Here is a 21,152-nt window from a genome sequence, read left to right as displayed (position 1 = left end):
GAAGTTATTGCAGAGCTTAAGAATTAAGTGGATGTCTGTCTTCGCCCTATTTGTTACTTTTGATGTTGAACTGGTGGCCTGTCCTGACAAGGACTGTTTCTTGTAGAAGAATATTAGAATTGCCTCAGGTGTAACTGACTGTCAGTTTTTCCCCCATTAAAATGGTGTTCTGGCACATGTGACTACTTTGCAGGTAGTGAGTCCCAGTCTGGTCCGTTGGCTGAGTACAATCAAAATGATCATGTACTAGGAGCATCTTACCAGCTTGTCTCCTGAAAACAGTTGGGGTAATAGAATACACTGGTAAAGAACAGGAGTACTGATTCAACCTACAATCAGAGTATTTTCCGAGAAAGCTGCATCTATACGACAAACTGGATATATTAGATCTGGGATACTTGATCTGATACAATTCATAAAATGGAGGCTGTTTGACAACAACTCACAGCTGGTGACTAATATTTTTGCACCACTTATGTCTTATCACAAAATGTAGAAGTTGCCTTTCACAGGGTAGATTTTTCTGAAGAATCTTTTCTTTTTTCATTTTATAATCTGTAGCTTTTTCCTTTTGTAAATCAACAGGGCATGTGGAGGGTAAAAGTTTTGTTAGCAAATAAAGCACGTTACTGACAGACATGCATGTAATATGTAAAGGTCTCTTGCGCTTATGGCTTTGAGGGGGAGGTAACTACTTCGTCCTTTTCCATTCCATCCTCACCCCGGGGCACTTCTGAATAAATCATTAAACTGTTTAACTGTGTAACTGGGACTTCTTTGCTGAAGCTCTATGTGACTGTACAAAACACCAAACAGATGAGCTGGTTTTGGAGGTGTTTCTAGAGCAATAATATATTTGCAATAGTGTCCTCCAGTTTCCAGCATGATTTGTCTGTCAGTTATACCAAACTGCAAATCAAGAGAATCCTGGTATTACCAAAATCAGAGTTGTAGAACTTGGGTAAGAGATCTGCTAGTGCAGCACATATATTACTGACAGTGAGGAGATTAGGAAGCATGTGCTATAATGGTTAGGTATCATGCAGAAAAGTGATGCTAATTTATCTTGGATGGAGAGTTCAATCTTCACTAAACTAGTGAAAATCAGTTTTTGACCATTTGAAAACTTGCCAGTGTTTGGTTCCTTGTTGCATGCTATTTTGTATGTGTGCATGTAGTACGACTTTTCTGTGGTGACTGCACATGCTTTTAGTTGAATGTGTTTTTAATTTTATTATGCAATGTGGTGTGTATGGTATGTATTTCATCATTTTGTGTGGAAGCTTTTCCTGGATGCTGCTACCTACCATCTCCTCCTACATGAGAAATAGTACACTATCCCAAATCGGTTTGCACAGATGGTCCAAAGTTTGCATGCTCTGCTGAAATACAGAGGCTTCAGGGGCTTTCTCTTGAGGCTTATTTTGGCTGTTTAAATATGGCTTCGTTAAGTTAAAGGGGAAAAGAGTTAGAGTTGTGCCACTGTTAAAGAATTCTTTCAAAAAAATTTTTTTAGCTTTAGTAATACTTTCAGGACTATCTGGTGATGGCCCTTACCACAGCAATTTCACTCAAACTGGGTGGGATGCTTCTTTCCCTAGCTATCATGCAATTAAGAGTAGCTAGCTGAACAACTACTTACTCTGCTGTCTTGAGACTTAAAATAAGGGGTGAAATTAGCTTCAACCAGCAAACAACTAACAAAATATTTTTTTATCTCAAAATCAGAGGTTACCATACAAACAGTATTTCAGTGACAAAATAGACCTGAATTTTTTGTTAAGCTGAATTTTCAAACATTAAAATGAAGGTAGATCCTTATCCCTGCCTCTTGGTAGCCAGGGATGCTGTAGAAGGATTGATGCTTTACTGTTGAAGTTGATTTTTTTTTTGCTAGCAACATGGACCACATTACTAGTAGAGTTACTGGATGATTAAAACAAACAAACAAAAAAAAACAAACATGCAAATCAACTAACTCTGAACTTTCTATTTGTAGTTTGACTGCTGGTTGCCAAACCAGGAAGGGATTTGCCTAACTTAGGTTGTCAGTGGATGGAAGAGGGAACAGATCAGTTAGATTCACCATTTGCTTTATCTCAGTTTACAGTAACATTTTCTGCACTATGAGCTTCTGAACACAATAAGCTTGACTTACAGTTGAACCAACTATACAAGAGGTTTCCATCCTTAGAGCTGTTTTATATGCTCATAGCAAATAAATTGAATGTACATATTAGGCCATGGAACACTAGTTTAATCCCCATCATATTCCTCTGAGTACTTCTACAAGTTGTGGTGCAAGTCTAGGGTCTTCCTTAGCCTTCACTTTTACTGTTGTAACCTCAGAAAGGATCCTGGGCTCCTGACTGCTCTGAACTTCACTGAATCTCTCTTGATTTGCTCATGGAATTGCTGCTTGCTGGAACACGTCAATCCCAGAAACTTGGGGCACTTGACTACTGCCAAAATAGGACAGAGCAACAAATGGCTCCATTTCTAGAATAAAGTTGGTTTAGCATTGAGGATTATCATTTGCATTAATCACAAGACCAAATGACCACAGACTTTTGTAAAGAAATAGCCTTGAGAGTAAACTGCCAAGAACATGCATAAGTGGGATGAGAATGATAGCAGACAATCTGTGTAAAACTGAGACGAGTGTACAACCTGGTGCATAGGCAGGAGACGCAGACATGTTTGGTTGGAATTTGAAGGTGAAAAAGGAATTGCGAACTGGAACACCAACTGCCTTGTGAGGGTTGCTGAACCCTGCTCCCATGTGTTAATTCAGGTGACCAGTATGTATAAAATCAGAAACAATGTAGCTTGAATCACTTTCTCTTCTAGTGGTATATGGCTAGAACTTTATGGAAAAGTGTATTTATTTTTCTGTTTCCTTCCCCTCATTATAGGACAAATTTTAAGTGACTGCAGCCTGAACTGATATCAATTAAGGCTAACAGCAAAAGTAAGCTAGTCTGAAACTGCATCAGTGTTAAAATTAATAGATGTTTATCTCTTACTGTGGAAAAAGGAGCATGTATGATAAAATTAGTCTCTATAGTACATCCAAAAACAGCTGCCAGACAGTGACTGAAGGATAGCAAACTGAAGTCCAGGACAGGGAGCAGCAACTGGGACTAAAAGGTTTGCCTGAGGAAAGACTTATGCTAAGAACAAGTGTTGGGGTATATATGCATAGTTTCATTCTCTGTAGGTGTGTCTCTGAGCTTGATCATTCACATATGTTTTAACTTTCTGACTAAGCTAGGTAAGATGAATCAGGATCTTAGCATGGTTTTAAGTTTAATGAAGTCTTATTTCAAACAAATCTGCCACAGTATTCCTCTAATCTTCCTGGTATTGGCATCAGAACCATGTTGCTTCTAAATGGAATCAACTGTGTGGATTGGATGAGGACAAATAGTGTTTTTTTAGCTTTGCTTTTTAGCTGTCTTGGTGACATGAGGCAGTTCACCATACTGTTTCACTATCGCTAATACTGACAGACGGGTTGGTAAACTGTATGCAGGAGTAGGGGAAGATGCAGGTGAACTGTGGTATAGCTTGCCTTATGCCATGCTGTGAAACTTCATTATTAAGATTTCAGATTAAATTACTGTTTTCAAGCTATTTTTCAGGGAAACAGCTAGGTTTTAGAGAAATCTAATTTGGAAAAAAAAAATAATTTTGAAAGCTTTAAGTTGACAGAGGATCATCTTTCATAGAGGAAAGAATACTGTTAAGCATATGAAGCTGTATGGGAAATGGTACAGTCAGTGAACTCTTGCGGTAATAAATCTGTCGTCTTAGTTTGGCTAGAAAGAGGCTAATGAAGAGCATAAAGAAATGATGATTTCTCCTCGTTCTCTGTAACTGAAGTAACTGGAATTCTGAATGTCTACCACAAGGTCAGGAGAGCTGGTGTTACAGAAGAGGTGTTTCTCTGGGCTTGTCATGAGGGAAGTTCTGGTAGTAAGCTTGCTTTACCCATGATGAAGGAGGCTTTTGAAGGCACTTTAACCTGCCAAAGTATTTGAGGTGTTGGAACAGATTTTTTTAATTAATGTCTTTTTCCTTCCCGATGAGACTGAACCTGCTTCTAGACAATAGTAGCATAAATCCATTACCTGGTGTTTTCAAGATTTAAGTTCCATAAAACTACTGATCCTGTCACCTGATTATCTAGAGGGAAATGTTGAGTTTCACAGCACAATCAAATCCATAGTAAGTTAGAGAAGAAATATTCCTGAGACTATTGGTCAGGCTTGGACTGATGGCTGTGAAAAGAACAGACAGGAAGGTTGGTCAGGTGCTCCTTTTAAGCCTGCTTACTGATAACACTTTCTTACATTCACAATTACTATTTCATTTTGATAGACTGTAGGGCACCTTGTATTCTGTAAGAACTGACTTGAGTTTAATAAAGGAGAGGCTTTTCATATAAAAAATAAAATAGTGTAGCATAAGCTTTGAATTTTCAAGTTCATGTGCTAAACATGCTTGAGTCTCGTCACTACCATCCTGTTGCCCTTTGGGTCTCTGTGTTGACTTTTATTTTCTATTGTGTATCAGGGAACTTGATGGCCAATCTGCTTTTGTTGTTGAGTGATTTATAGGCATTGTACATGGGTGGTTGCAGGGGTATTAGGATTTAAAAGGCTGAATAGTGTACCTCTGCAGAAAATCCTCTTAGTTTATCAGGCACTCTGTTTTACCCAGGTAACATTAGCATGAAGGATGATATATAAGAATAGAAGACCCCAGCTACTGGAGAACTAGATTAATTCGTGCATTGCGCATTTGAAAAGTAGTGTAACATTCCTTTTTTTTAATTCCCTGGTTAAAAATACTAAGGATTTGAACCAATTTTACCTATTTGATAGGTAAAAATCTCTTTATAGTATTTTCAGTATTTAATAAAATTTTTTGTTTGGAATTGTGGTATACCACTTCTTAGTAAAAACTTAATGTGAAGTTGGCTCTAAATGTAAGATAGAAGGTTTTTGGGTCCTATTGTCTTGACCCTGTTGTATGTATTCTGTTGACTTTTTTCTAATATGGACATCCTTATGGAAATTCATGTCAAATAATACAGCAAGAGCTGAACACTAACTCTGTAAATGTATTTTAAATGTTGGGGTGGTTTTTTTTAGAGAAACAGGTATAACAAATGTTGGTGTCTGTCAGATATTAGAAAGCATCAGCATCTCTGAATGAAGTTATCTTTTTCTGTAGTCATGTCAAAACAATGCAAATATCTAATCAGTTCAATAAGCTTGTGTCCTAATGCTAAGTTGTGTAAAAGATATTACATTCATAACTCTATCTACCTTGTTTCCTTTTCCAGCAAGTCCTTTTTAAGGTTGCACTCGCTTGCATTTGAACCCACATATTCAACCCCTCTGTGGGGTTCAGCACTTCTGGGTGGTAGTCTCTATGTGCAGATGTAGATCTAGACTTGACTGAGTATGCAGTCTTAAAATATCTGGGAACGACCACCACCTTACTCTTTATTTCAGAAGTATATCCTGTAGTTGAACGACTCCATCATAGTGGCAGCTCTTTCAGTTGAGAGAGAGGGAAAAGGGCACCTCATTTGAAAATCTGTGTTGTCTTCATTTTTTTATTAGAACCAAGTTAGTGCTGAGTGCAACTCATCTGTTGGTAGATATAAGGCAACTATCAAGCAAGAAGACCAAACTTCTCTTTGGAGTGAGGTGTATCCATGTTCTCTAGCACTTACTAATATATTGCTGTATTGGAATTACAATAATGGTTTCATTTTCCATTCACTGGCAGCAGCTGGAAAAGTATCTGGAGAGCTGCAAAATAAAATGGGAAATTTTCGCTTTGAACAGTGAACCCCATTGAGATATAAATTTCCACTTCCTCCTTTGTAAAACTTAAAGCAAAGAAGTGTTGGATAACTGTGGACAGGTTGTATACGTCAGGAATGAAAACTGGTTACATATTAAAGGTTTTCTTGAATTCTCTTATAGACAAATCTTACATAAGTCTGTTTACATTATTAGAAGCAAGGAATTTTCAAGGAGTCCTCACTTCCCATCTCTTACGTAAAACTTAAACTGCAGTGGTGACTTTACAATACAGTTACAGATTCTGGACTTTACATATGCTTATTGCAAAGGTTATTGTACCATTCAGTCCTGATGCTGCAGCACACATCTGCTTGTATGAGTTATTTACTATTTGTTGTGCTATTTCTTGGCAAGATACAGTGAAAATCTTCACATACCAAAGCAGTCTCTTTTCTCAGTTTAGCTTACTGGTACCAGTATTAAAGGTTCTAACTTAAAGCCATAGTAAAATACAGCTCACTTTCTAAGTGTTAAATTGACCACTGAAATGGAATAGTTGTGTAAAAAGAACAACGGACTGTTGTAGGTTTTCAATTCAAAGGTTTGATGTTAGCAGTTCTTCTTAATGAAGAAATTCTGTGGTTAAAGTTACAATTAATTTTAGAACAGCTTAATCTCACACGATTAGTGCATTTTAATTGCCCTGAAATAACAGAACTTACTTTTCATCAGCTATATAGGATGTGCATATACAGAAGTAACTAGCTGAATTTATGAAAGTAGTGGAGCTTTCAGAGCCGTTTTAGTATCACACATTGCTTCATTTGAGTGTGTACAGTGGAGCAGCCGTTGTACAAGGAGCCTTTCGGTTGTCGGATGGCATTCAGGGTGAGAGAAGAGGAGAATCGCTGGCCCTTCTTGGGAAGGTGAGGGAGAGACAGGAGATGTAACACTGACTTTATAGTGCATTAATTAGAGCTGATAGTTTTGGATGACCTGTTTCTTTCTTTGGTACAGGCTCTTATCGCTCTGTTGACTGACATTAACAGTACAATTCAGTTGTCCTATTGCAAGTTGCTAGTGGCATTTAAGAAACATTAGTGTGGTCAGAACATGCGCGCAGCAGATGCAGAGTGAGAGCTGTGCTCTGAGCTGGCTGCTGGATACCATGTGGAATATTCAAGGACATTTTGGGTTGTGCCCTAGGTGGTATTCTCACTAGAAGCCTGTATGTAGGCACCAAATCTATCGGAAATGATTGTGAAGTGATCATACACTTTCTAATGCTAATGAAGCATTTTTATAGTTTCTTCTTTCACTGACTTTGAGAAACCAGCATGTAGAAATAGGCAACATCTTTCAATATAGGGAGAGTTATTTTGTCTTGCAGTGAGAGGTTTGTATTCTATACTTAGGTTTAGAGTTGAATGAATATACTGTCTTACAGATTAAACACTTTTACACTAAGCATGCTGAATCCAAAGTCATGCTTGAACATAGCATTTTTATCTTAGAAAAATATCTTTTTTACCTATATGTCTGTCTTCAGTTCTGAATCTATAGCTTAACTTCTTCCTCATAATCATGGTCTGGAACATGTTTACAACAGATAAAAAGATGAAAAATAAATAAATACCCTTTATTGTATAACTGTCTTAAATAGCACCAAAGGAAGTTACAGATACTAGCATGGGTCTTACTACAAATCCTGAACTGAGATCCGCACGTGCATTTAAGAACAGCTTTTAAGCTGGGCTAGTGGAAGTCATTTATTGTGTACTCTGGGGTATGTGAAGTAAACTAGTAGATTCTGAGAAAATATAAAGTTTCTGATGAACAAATAGTTCTGTTGATAGCTTCTCTTCTTCTTTTGGGACCTCTTCCAATGTAGTCTTCCCGCTGCCTCGACCTTTCCTTCTAAAAGAAGTTTTTTAAATCTGAGGCTCTAAATTTTCCTAGCTGTGGATTTTCAAAATGCTTTGTCTGTCTATACTAAGGTTTCCTGAAGTACTGATTTACTTCATGTTACCTGAAATGTTCAGGGGACGTTAGTAGTCCATAATTGACACTTAGCCTCTCTCAGATGAGGCACACCTCGTCGGGCACCCCTGAGAACTGGAACTCCTGCTGCTTCGGTGGCAATTTGAGCAGCTCATGTGGGAGTGGCTGTCTAGGCAGATCTTGTAAATGGGGAAAAGGGGAAGGAAAATAAAATAACCTTACTGTTTGGAATGAATGTAAGAGTTTGATTTTATTTTTTTTTTAAGTAAAAGATGGTTTGATTGCCAGTGCTCAAAAGCATGCTAGCTATCCGACTGTGTGGTACTAGTCCAAAGGTCTTTAGGCTGGTTTTGCATACAGTTAACTGCTAGGGCTTTACTCAAGTGCTGATGCTGGGTTTCTAAAATAAAACAAGGTGTTAATCCAATCATATACGCTATTTGTAGGGCTGGTGGTAGTGTTACTTAGAGAATAAAATGTTTCTGTCTTTAGACTTCCAAACTTTTGGGAAATATATGGTTGGAAGGGATTTTTGGTGCCTGGTGGTACTTTTGTTCTAAGCTCATGCCTTTTTAGTGGGACCACTAAACTAATGATAAGGTGTCAAATGTTGGCATTTACAGGATTATTAGAAAATGACAGACATTGAGTTTAAGTGTCACAGATTCAAGGTAACTTATTTCTCTGTGAAATAAAACTTGTAGCTCCATTGAGGTAATTCTGCAGCTGTGAACAGGAATGCTGGCTCAAAAAAATGCAGAGGAGGAGAAAGATGTTAATTCAGGCTTTTTTTAGCATGTGTAGCATTCCAGTGAAGGCTCCTGGGTTGGAACCCTGCAAATTAAAATCTGCTGTCCATAAGCATCTAGCTCTTTCACTGACTTAAGGGAAGATTTTGATTGTGGTAGGAAAGCTGTGTATCTTTACAGGCACTTTGACAAAGGTCATAAGGAGTAAAATGAAGGTTGGGGTTTTTGGGTGGGTTTTTTTTTTGGTTTTGGGTTCCCCCCCTTAGTTCTGGTTGGAAATGAGAGATGGAATTCAGGGTCTTGAACATATTTAACACTAGGAAGAGCCACCTTATAGCATTAACCATTGTTTTTACATTTGAACAGTGGCCTTGAGATTAGACTTCCTGTTTAATTGCTAGTTTGAGTTGCCACATAACTGTCGTTATTTTGCTTATCATCTTTGTTTCTCTGCCTTACTGGACTTTATTTTGGAAACTAAGTACAAGGTAAATTCTTCCTTACTGAAGCTAAATGCATTTAAATAACTAATTACTGGCCATCTATATTTTTTTTAGTAGTGTGGTATACCACAAATTCTTGAGAAACAGATTTCTAAGCTTTCATGCCATAATCATGCATAGTTTACCAGAAAAATCCCTCTGCAGGAATCATTTATTCCATTATAAAATCTGGCATTTTTTTAGGATCGGAAAACCCCCAAACCATCTTCACTGTAACTAAATTAAATAGGTCGGTGGTTTGTAACAAAGTTGTCATGCTTATTTGAAAGCTTTGAAGCTGTAAAACTAAAAATATTTCATGACCTGTCTGTTAAGCTAGAAGTTGAAGTTTTTTCTTCTGAAACTGATAATACAACGTGAATTATTTCAGATATCTCCAAGAAGCTGTCTAGTGTATTAATCATGAAACTTGATATATTGAAGACTGTGAAGTTGTTTTTATTAAATTTTTATTATCCTAGAAATCTTTTTCCAAATGATAGTGTTTTTGAAATTTATTTTCTAGTGTGCTCTCTTTCTTAAAGAGCTTATTCAGCCTATTATCAGAATTCTTTCTGAAGGTGTGTTGTAACATAATACCAAGAGATTCAAGTCACCCAAGGATGACTGTTATATGTGATTTCACTGTACCTGACTGTCAAATGTGTATTTATCTATTTAGGTTCAGACAAAGAAGGAAGAAACTTTGCCACCATCACTTAGTCAAAACATTCCAACTTTCTATTTTCCTCGAGGATGTCCTAAGGAAAAAGTGAATATAGATGCTGTGATTGCCAAAATTGAGAGAACTTTCTCTGAGTTTCCAAATGAGAGGGCAACGTTAGAAGACATGGGGAAGGTTGCAAAGGTGAGACCTTGCTGTCTCTGCTTTTAGTACTGTACACCTATGGAAAGGAAATAGGAGTTCTCTGTACTTTGTTTTCTTGCATTATGTGTTTTCATCTTCTAAAAGGTAGTACCATTAAGATATCATAGTCAACACTGACAGCACAGCTGTGTGTGGAAATCTTTGTTAGCTGTGTCTCAAATGGCCCTACATTTTGCTTACAAAAAGAAACAAACATTAAAACAAAACTTGAACTATGGTTGGGTTTTTTTTAGTTGAATAAACAACCAAATACTGAAGGGCACATTGTATGTTGTTCTGCGTTCTGATTTGACCAACCGACTTAAGGCAAAAGCACTGTTAATACGCATTCTGTTTTCAGGCATCCACACTGTTTTTTTTCTCATTTGGCAGTCTCAGAACTTCCATTGTAGAGACATTGAAAAACAGAATGGCTTGGTAACTTGAGATTATAGCCCTCTAGTTATTATTGAAGAGCTAATTCAGAGTTACAGTAGAGTGACAAAATACTGAGCTTAGCAGCAAATATATCTTAATTTCTGTGTAACGGACAATAAGCTAGTTAAATTAAACTTCCATTTCCATTTTGCCATATTGAATTAACACTTGAAATATTGCCAAGACCATGACTTGCAGTGATGAGTCTCAGGTGTTCTCATCCTTGTTCCTGTCACTTTGCATTTAAAGTCCAGGGTCTCGAAAATAGAAGCAAAGACTTTTAACAAGAGCAGGGCTGCAGGTTCAGAAACTCCTTGTTCGCCTCACCAGAAGTATTTAACTGCTAAACTGAATGATAGGATTCCTGCCTTCCACAGCTCCTTTCCACATAGAAATGATGAGAGGTAGAAGAGACCCTCCTTCTCAGCACCTACAGTTCTCAGTCACCTACAATTCAGCGATGAAAGGGTCTCTCTTGAAGCATAGGAAAAAGCCTCTCATTCAGAGGACTGTATTCATCAAACTCACTTTTTCTTATTTTTTAAAGTACTGGTTAAACTGTTGCATGAGAAGTAACTGTCCTTTTGCTGCAGGGACCTTAAACGTCTTGCAGTATTCACAATCTTATTTGAGATCCACATGAGATTCTCAGAGGTGCTGGCATGTCTGGCTACTCCGAGTCATAGTCAGTTTTAGGTGAGAGAGGGAGACTTAACTGTTACAACTGAGGCAGCTTGGAGCAGACAGAAGCATCACTGTAGGTATATGTGGGAGCATTGAAGTCGTGAAGGTGTAACTGTTGGGTATACTGAAGCAAGATACTGCTGCTCAGGGCAGGCTAGCTTGCTACTTAGAATTGGATAGAAGATGTGCCTACATACTATGCAAGGATGCAGATGAGTTGAGCCATCCTCTGAGCCGGACAAACATAAACTTGCTCCAGTTCAGAAGTTGTATAACTGTGCTGTCTTGAGCTCAGCTTAAAGATATTCAGCCTTTTAGCAAAGCTTATTAGCATGGACTGTGTTCAGCCGCTTGGAGCATGGACAGAGCAGGCATGTAACTGTGTTCATCTATCAGGAACGCTGCAAGTTGCCCTATGTTTTGCTTTCCACTTCTGGATTTCAGCCTAAAGCAGTTGCATAAAATTAATTATTTTGGAAGGTGGAGTTGGTTTCAGAAACAGTTAAAAAAAATCTGTGCCTTAAGCTTTTCTTCTTTAGAGTTTGAAAAATTTTACGAGATTTATAAATGAGGGAGTAACCCTCAGATAAGCAATCAATGAACTGACTTGATGTATACTTTAATTCTAGGCTTGTGAATGCCCACTTTACTGGAAAGGTCCTTTGTTTTATTGTGCTGGAGGTGAACGAACAGGATATGTGTCAGTTCATAAATTTGTTGCAATGTGGCGGAAGTAAGTAGATTACTTTTTTAGAAGTACTGCATTTTTTAATTGAAACGTGATATTTTAAACTCTGACTGGGTTCCAATCCATAAAGGGGAGTAAAACACTTTCCCATAATCAACCATTGACAACAAATTTGTATCTGGGAAAATGTAAATCATTGCTTTAACATAAACAAACAAATCTTTATTTACAGTGTTTATAGATTTTTAAAGTGTTTGGCAAATGACTGGCTGTTTATGGGAAAGAGGAAACTGTGGCCCGAACTTGTACGTGCCACTTCTGGACAAAAAGGTTTTTCTTCTTTCTAGTGCTCCTTCCAGTTCTAACTGAAAAATGTCCTTTCATGTAATCAATAACATGGTGTACCCACCTCCATTAGTGTAAATGTACAAGACAGTACTGCTTTGATATGTCCACTTGGACTGTAGTTTGACATTCGAAATTGGCTTTTGGATTAAATGTCGTTGTTGCAATTTCTTAGGCCTTGCTCTAGGGTGTCCGTACAAGGTAGTATGAGCAATTTTCTGTGTAGAGTACTAAATGGAAATATTTCTATTTCAGAATACTTCAGACCTGCTACGATGATGCTGCAAAGTTTGTTCATCTTCTAATGAACCCTGGATGCAACTACTTGGTGCAAGAAGACTTCATTCCTTTTTTACAAGTAAATTGCAACTGAAACTAGTTCTCGAAACACAACAAAATTATAAGCTGGCAAAGCCCTGGGGTTTTTTTGTGGGTTTTATTTTGGTTGAGCTAAACATACTTTTCATGGGCTTCATTAAAGTTGATTGATAATATTTTATGTAAGTCACTTTGTACTGTCCCCTGAGATGCTAGTGAGTGACTTACTTTACAATTAATCATATAAGATGAGCTCTTTAAGAGCTACAGTAAGATGCATGGATTGAAAATTTCTTGTAGGAATACCACATATATCAGACTCCTTATGGTTTAGAAAAACAGCTGAAGTTATTTAAGTCAAGGAGGCCCTTTGGCAGGCAAAGGAGAAGTGGCGTGTGAGTTCAAGACCTAATACAATCTCTGTCAAAGAGCAGCAAACACCACCTTTACTAATGAATTAATAAAACCTAAATTGGCTTTTACTGAATCAGTCAGCCACAAAATTACAAGCTACAATGATCAGCAGTGTTCAAAGTCTTCATGCCACCTAAAATACAGGAAAGCTTTTGTTTGTCTTCTTTAAAAGATAATTTTATTTTTAAAAAGTCAGCAGTGTTATTTACATGAAATATGTTCTAAACGCAGTTATCATTAATGATTGTAGTAGTTTATTTGAACTGTTTTGGTTAAGGAAGTAGATGTGCTGTTTTGTGCTATTGCTTTATATAGTCACTAACGAATACCGTTTGGGATATTGCTATTCCTTTTTTTTTGTAGGATGTGGTGAATAGTCATCCTGGCCTATCATTTTTAAAAGAAGCATCTGAATTTCATTCTCGGTACATTACCACAGTAAGTGACTTTTATTTGGAAAAGCTATTTCTTGTTAACCAAGTAGGAAAATTGAAATTAAGTCAATATGTATAAGCATCTTTGTCCCTAGAGAAAAGCTGAGTATGCTGTCAGTCTTCATTTCTGCATAACTAGAAATCTTGTGAAGACTCAATTTCTTAAGGATCATAGTTTTGCTTAGAATTTGTAAGAAATTGCTGAACTTAATACTAATTGTAATAATGTAAGAGAAGTTAATGAACAGTCTGCTCTTTGTTTGATATCTTAAGCACTTGGTTGTGGCAATAGACTGTACTCAATACAATCTTGACCTTATTCTGGGTTTAATTAAATGGAATTTTGAATGAAAGGTCTATAGTAATGTGATTATGTTCAGTATTAAGTAAAAAAAAGGTAATATTGAAGCTGCTTGCTACTGTCCTCTCTGGGGATTTTTTCTTTCTAAGTAGGTTTTATACACGAAGAGTTCCATTTCTCTCTTCCTAGGGTTATGGGACTGAAGTATTCTTTCTGTACCTAAGGGAAAAATAAGTGACATTAAATTGTCTCAGCTGTAGACTAGACAGCTGATTCCACTGAAGTCTCAAAAGATGAAAATTCTTCAAAATGACCTTCGGTTCACTTCCTTTGTGCAAGTGAAAAATAGCTTAATGAATATTTTCCAACAAAAACTGTGCAGAGTTGATTGTCCTTTTATCCAGCTTATAGTTTGACCCAGACCAAAACTGTAGAAGCTTTTTTGAAAGCATTTCATTTTTGTTCCTCATATCCTTCTTAGAGACTACCAGCTTATCAAATATGTCCTGCTGCATTACGTTTTGCTGCTTCTTACAATGATTCTGTGAGCTCCCAGAACTTTCTTGTCAGATGTGACTGAAGGAAACGTTCTGCCTGAGAGTAGTCTTCTTTCTTAACGGATTCTGGGTTGTATCAAAGCCTGCTCTGCTTAAACTTGTGAAAGCTTGCTGCCTGTCCTGAAGGACTGTAGAAGGGAAAAGGTCCTACCCTTTCCAGTTACTTTTCTTTGGAGGAACAGCTTACTTGAATAAGACCAGAGTCTAGCAATATTGAATAAACTAGTGCTGGCCACTAACCAAATTTAGTGTAGTCTTCTACAGAAATCAGTGTTTAACCAAAAATCCCCAAAGTAAACTAGTGTTGCTATGAATATAGCAACAAGGGTTGGAATACTATTCTGCAGATCAAGAAGTGACAGGACCACTCTCTACCCTTGTCATATTTTAGGATGGAGTAACTGTTGCCCAATACAGTCTTCTAAAGTTCTGTCCTGCAAATTTTAGTAATAATTATAGATGATTTTCTCTAAGGTGAAATAAGGCACTTCATACCTGTATTCAATGTTTTATCTTGCTAAATGAAGCTTTATCTATATTGTGTAAGCACTGCAGTTAAGATTTAATGTCTGTTCATGCACACTTGCAGTTACAAATTAAATGATCCATTCTTCTGCTGTGTTTGTATATACATACGTGTGTACCTATATGTATGTATGCATACACTACCTACAGTGAAGCAAGTGTCTTGTAAGTGTTCTTCACCCATGGAGGCAATCTGTTCTGTCTGCTAGGCTATGGTATAGGTTGGCTGGTCAGTCTAGTGGTAAGGTTCGGTATATATGTCCAAGATAGAGCTGAAATATTAAAAACACTTGCCCTGACAAATGAGATATATACATAACATACTTGCAGATTAAATGTAGTATCTGAACTATGAATTCTTGAAATTGTAATCTCTATTGCACCATTTCCTCTTCATTCTGACAAACCACTGTGCAGCATAGTAAAGGAGGCAATTCTCTGACAATTTGCGTAACTCTGCTTTGATTCACTTTAGAAAACCATTTTTTAAGTCTGTTCTCAGTTGTCTTTAGCAAACATTCAATTTTGTTTTTATTTTTAGACTAGTTAAATGTATAACAGATGAGATAATGACATGCAGATGGATTAAGTTGCAAAGCTAAGGCAAAACCTTTTTAGAAAATATTGCTTTGTAGTATAAGCCAAAAATAGGCCTTCCCTAAACTCACAATTAGAATTGAGCTAATTAAGTTTCAGAAGTAGGCGAGTCTATTCTCCTTTCTGGACTTATTGAACCAGCTGTTCTTTTTCAAAGTAAGAGCTGCAGAGCTCACTGCAAGCTACAGTTTAAGCTTTATTTTTACATGTTATGAATAAATTACTTTTCTATTTGTAATTTAGAAATGATTGGTTTGTTTAAACTATCGATTTACTGCAGTTGAAGTCTGAAGTGATTAAAAACTTAAATAATAAAGTCTTAGTTTGGAAGAGGTTTTATTTGGGGAACAAGGATTCCTAAAGAGATGGTTCTTTTAGATAGTAACTACTGTGCTGCAAATGAAATGCTACACATGCAATATTTGGTCTTGCTAATTAAGCAGGTATAATCAATCTCTAATTAAGCAATTATAGTTCATAATGTTTTGGTGTTTTTTTTTGTCTGCTGTATTAGTGGTGAATGACTAACTTGTATATCTGGCTGACTTAAGTCAAACTATTTGGGGTGAATACTGAATTCAGTTAAGAAACAGGGAAAACATATTTTGGTCTTATGTTTATAAACTAAAACTAAGAAAATTTTGCTGAATGGATGAGTTTACCAAAACAATGTACATGTAAAACTGATTTAAACAAAGGTGTTGGATACTCAACTGGATTTGTTTCTGGTTCCAATATCAGTTATGGCACAAGAACTAGTCATCTTTCTTGCATAGGTGGTATTTTTTTGATCTTCAGTTAGAAAACATTTATGTACTACTCCTAATACTATGAACGGGCTTTTTCAAGTAACATTAAATAGAATAAAATAAAATGGGGAAAAACTTACTTCCTGCAGGTGCAGAGAGAATATTTCTGTCGAATGTTGATTTGTTGTATTTGCAGACTTCCGAAGGAGCAACATCCCCCGTACTCTGATCCTTAAGGAGTCCCAATTACATTTCTGTAACTTCATTTATGAAGTAAAATATTCTTATAGTAAATATAGGTCTTTAAATCTGAAGTAAGGAGATATATTAATAGTTTTATTAAATGATATCCTATAGTTCTGGAAGACTGGGAAGCGGTGACCTTGCCAATAGACATATTTGGATAGCACACAAGTATTCAGCAACTTTATTGTGTGAGATACAGGTACTGCAGCATTGAAAGAAGGCTTATCAGGATGAGTTTAGGTATAGATTTAGAAATGATTTGGTAATATGACATAAGAGAAGCATCAACCGGCTAAGTAATGAGAAGACTAGAAATAGGGGAAAGACGGAGTTCTGTAATGCAGCTCAGCTAAGACTTACCTTTGACTAATGTTTGGGAGGGTATTTAGTTAGCATGCCTAAGATCATCTTTCCATTTTCTGTTTCTTGCAGGTTATACAGAGAATATTTTATACAGTAAATAGGTCCTGGTCCGGGAAAATAACTTGTAACGAGCTCAGGAAAAGCAACTTTTTACAGGTACATAATATCTAAAATTTTGCTCGATAGGTGTTTCTACAAGTTTAAAAAACTGTATTAACTAAATGCTTAAGGGAGTAACATAAGTAGCATTTCTTCCTTTTTCCAAAAACTAGTGATGGATCAATTGCATTGATTCTCATACACTAGAATGTTTAAAAGTCGTCATTTAACTAGAGCTGTAGCAGTCTGGATCATCTCCTAATTCTTCTGTGGACACATTAGGTTTCTACCACCTGTGTTCAGTCTTTGCTGTCATGCTGCATGGAGTGTACTGCCTCTGAAGATAATTGTTCCACTGAAAAGGTGTTAGATATTAACTTGGTTATGAGAACTCAGATCATTCAAGAAATGTCTTAAAAAGTCTTTAATGTGTTCTATTTATCGTTCTGATAATAGAATGTGGCATTATTGGAAGAAGAAGCTGATATTAACCAGCTGACAGAGTACTTCTCATATGAACATTTTTATGTTATCTATTGCAAATTTTGGGAGCTGGATACAGACCATGACCTCTATATTGATCGGAAGGATTTAGCTCGACATAATGATCATGGTATGACAAATTACACACCTTTGTTTACATGTATTAAATGACCTGTAAACTTTCATTCGAGGAAGCGGTTAACTGCCAAGGCCAGTGTTCATGAGGCTGTTGGTATAGCTGATCCTGTTGACTCAGCGACATAAAGCAGGGCAAGTAATCTGTGACACTGCTTTGTGTTTAGCAATACCAAATTTGAGGAAAATTCTGATTATGAATTCTGCTCTTGGCAAAGAAGTAGAAGAGAAAATAAGTTTCTAAGTGTGTAGGCTTGATCTAAAAGGAAAAAATGACTTAAGTCTTGGTATATGGCTGCATTTGGCCATTTTGGGTTGTTATCTTGGAATCAATCCATTTTACTGATATTGTTTAAGTAGCATGGCTCTTATGGCAAGGTATGCAAAGAGTAGAAAAGAAAGGCAAACATACATTCAGGCACTCTGCTTATTTTAAATTCTTGTTAGCTGCAGTACATCTTGTTTTAATACTATTTAGCAGCTTTCTATTTTCTGCACTCAATATACAATGACTGTCATCCTGTAGTCTTGCGCAATTTTACCTACTTTAAATATTTTGTCTTGTATGGAACTACTGGGGGGTTTTTTGGATGCTTTGTGTCCATTGTCATCTTAAAATTACTCCCTTGAGGACTGGAAAGCTTACTTAAGCACAAAGCGATTATGGAATATTATCCCACAGTGAAAAGAATAAACACAGTTCTAATTGCTTCTGAAAACTTGCCTACTGAAGTCTGATGACACTTTAGGACACTGAGGAAGGAGAGCTGCTTTCACCTGAGTGGTTGCTCTTCTGCCTTAGTGCACTAGAAGGGAAGCAGAACTGATACAGTGCTACTTGCAATTTAGTTTTGCATCCTTTAAACCATGGAATATTGGTTAACGCTTAACAGCTGCTGCTTAATGAGAACTAGAATAAATAAGAACATAAAATGGATATGATTACGCAACTTTAGACTTCTATTTCTCACATGTCAAAATTAGATAATCTGGTTTCATCAGTCCCTTCCTTTTGTACTGTCACTGGTCTAAAATTAGGCTAGATCAAACACTTGTTCAACCTTCTCAACAACATACTTTAATACTTTCTTACAACTTCAGTGTTTCAAAAGTAGGTAAGAAGAAACAGCAGCACATTGCCTGAAACAAATTTGTTATCCTACAGTTCTGGGGATAAATATTAAGTAGGGACTAGTGACCTTACTAGAATAATATGGTGATAGCATCACCGTAAGTACATAAAACAGATGAACTATTTGAATGGTTATAACCCGCTGCTTTACCAGTATTCCTACAATGCTGAAAAAATATTTCAGAGCTAGAATAATGAGAAGTAATTCTTCTGAGAGATTGGTATCATATGCTGCTTTGAGTACCATCCTCAAATTCTTCAGGATAAACTGAATATCCTTTACAGAGTTAGTGCTCAGTTAAGACATGTCTCTAAAATCCCTGAAGTGGTTTCAAAATAGAAGCATGGATCAGAACCGTGTCAGAAATAGACCTGTGTCAGAATCAGTTGGGTATGCTCATTATGTGTGAACATGCCAATTCTATTTTGGCTCTTTGCCAAAACCAAGGTCATATAAAATGTAATGGCACTTGAAAACATGATTTACTTTTCAAATAACTGGTAAATGCAGTCTTATTAATCAGCCAATTTTATTACTTTTATTACACTATTATTTCTGTATCAAGTCTGAATTCAAAGCTGGTTCTAGCTTTGCTTTGGAGACTCTTAAGTGATCATTTCCAAGAGGATTCAAAGGGATTAATGAGCACTACACTTGGTCTTTCTCACAGATGTGTATATATGAGGGTTCCAGTAAACTCTTCAACGAGACAATATAAAGCAAAAATAACTTGCATATAATTGACACTATTTTAAACCTTTTTTCACAGCAATTTCAAATAGGATGATAGAGCGGATCTTCTCAGGAGCTGTAACAAGGTACTTCCTTTGTATGCTGATCTAAATGCAATTTAGCATTTGCATCTTATGTGACAGTCCCAGAAAAAAATACCTTCCCCTTGAAATGGAGCAGTGAGTTTCAAGATTTAGTATAGTAGTTTAAACTGTAGTAGTACTAGAATGCTCTTGGAACATTTGGCTTAGTCCAAGTTCTTTATTCTCCTTTCTTTATCCATACAAACACTTGCCCTTGGATATATTGTGTGGCTTAGCAGGGATGGGAATGAGGAAGGGAAGAAATATTGGCATTGTTGTTTTTCCATCCCTCAAACCTGTAAAATTTTCAAAGGGAATCTGGCTTTTAGTGCTATTTGTAAAATCAATGCTTATTGCATCAGCAAACTTAAAAAAAAGTCTCCAGTTGAGTTAATTCATGTTTTTGACAGTCATTCTTCATTTTTCCCACTTGGATTTACACTTCTGTCTATTTATGGCATTTTACTCTTTTTTTGAAACATTTTGCAAGCACAATATCTGCAGCTAGAAAGTGACTGATAAAGAGCAAAAGCTGAAATTTGTGAAATGTCAGTTGGCAGGCATATGTCTAGAGCTTACCCCTTTATGCGAGTGTTTTGGGCAAGACAAAACATAAACCATATTTTTCTAGACATCTTGAAGATAAAACAAAAAATTGATTTATTTTAGGAATGAAATGTAATATACCTAGGAACTGCCTACCTGACATTTTACTAGGCAGGTTGACCGTGTGTCTTCAGAACGTATTTGGATCCTGTGTTCTGTGGTGTAATAGTAGAAACAGACATTTATGTTCTTGCCATGAACATTTACTTCCTGAATGTTTTTATTTCATTTTTATGTTCATATTTCCACTCCAATGCTTCTAGCTAGTGGAGTTCTGTACAGTTTTAAGTTCTCATCCCTTCTACCTGAACAGAAATTCTAAAAAGCATGTGTGTGTTTATATTTTTAGAAACAAATTGAGATATCTCTTCTGTTAACAGTTAAGCGGTCGTATTGCTGCCCAGGAAGGAAAGCTGTAAGTCCTTCTGGACAGAGTGCTACCTTCTTCTTTACCCATCATAGTAGAAACAGAACAGAGCACACAAGCTCCGTATCCTAAAAGATCAAAGTAGTCTGTGACAAGTCATCTGGTGAACACTGCATCATTTAGGAGTAAATAAGCAGTTAATAGCACCAAGGAAAATAATCCTTAATTTTGGTTAGTAAAAGCCAGGCGTTTTAAAATAAATTTTCTGTCTGTCTTCTCATTGGCCTTCAAGAGGTAGAAAAGCACAAAAAGATGGGAAAATTAGCTATGCTGATTTTGTCTGGTTTTTAATATCTGAAGAGGACAAGAAGACTCCAACTAGGTAAGAATGAATTTGTGTTTTAACAAAAGTAAAGACTGACTTTAGTTTCTCAGTCCTTAAACAGGGACCAGTGATGCTGAGCTAGAACTCTGATGGAAGAAGCTAAACTATAAAATCTTGAGTAGAAGACTTGCGCAGTTCATTGTATCATTCTCATTTCTCAGTGTCTCCTACTGTTGCTGCTGTAAAACTCTATTTTAATGATTTTTAAGAGGCTAATTAAATGCTATTGTTCCATATGCTCTGTGTGGCCTACTCACATAAGGGTATAGATAAAGGAAATGGCAGTTTTTCATGATGCCAGTGACTGGGAAACTATACAGCTTGCATTAGCTGTAGGATATTGATAAGAAACCTGTTGTGTGATGTGTCACTGGCTTGTTCAATATGAAGAAAGAACTTGGGTTTTGATGCACAATTCAATTTTTCATTGGCTCCCTTGGGTTTTTATGTAAAGCCACGTGTTTGTCATCTCCCTCACCCATCCACAGCTAACAGGTGTTTTTCAAGTGCAGTAATGTATGGCGTAACAAATACCAGAAACTCTT

The 21,152-nt window shown here is 36.6% G+C and overlaps 1 protein-coding gene across 2 annotated transcripts in view; it reads left to right on the top strand.

Moving 5' to 3' along the window:
• Window positions 1-21,152, top strand: part of PPP2R3B (protein phosphatase 2 regulatory subunit B''beta) — a 51,559-nt gene that overhangs the window by 20,812 nt on the left and 9,595 nt on the right. For both annotated transcript variants that reach the window (XM_075094310.1, XM_075094315.1), the window contains 8 exons: window positions 9,740-9,925; window positions 11,677-11,780; window positions 12,336-12,438; window positions 13,176-13,250; window positions 16,654-16,740; window positions 17,140-17,296; window positions 19,204-19,252; window positions 20,515-20,604. In XM_075094310.1, coding sequence (XP_074950411.1) covers window positions 9,740-9,925; window positions 11,677-11,780; window positions 12,336-12,438; window positions 13,176-13,250; window positions 16,654-16,740; window positions 17,140-17,296; window positions 19,204-19,252; window positions 20,515-20,604 — 851 coding nt within the window. The remainder of the gene's footprint in view (window positions 1-9,739; window positions 9,926-11,676; window positions 11,781-12,335; window positions 12,439-13,175; window positions 13,251-16,653; window positions 16,741-17,139; window positions 17,297-19,203; window positions 19,253-20,514; window positions 20,605-21,152) is intronic.

Source organism: Phalacrocorax aristotelis, chromosome 1, assembly GCF_949628215.1.
Source record: "Phalacrocorax aristotelis chromosome 1, bGulAri2.1, whole genome shotgun sequence".
Lineage (NCBI taxonomy): Eukaryota > Metazoa > Chordata > Aves > Suliformes > Phalacrocoracidae > Phalacrocorax > Phalacrocorax aristotelis.
This window is presented reverse-complemented; position numbering and strand designations above follow the sequence as displayed.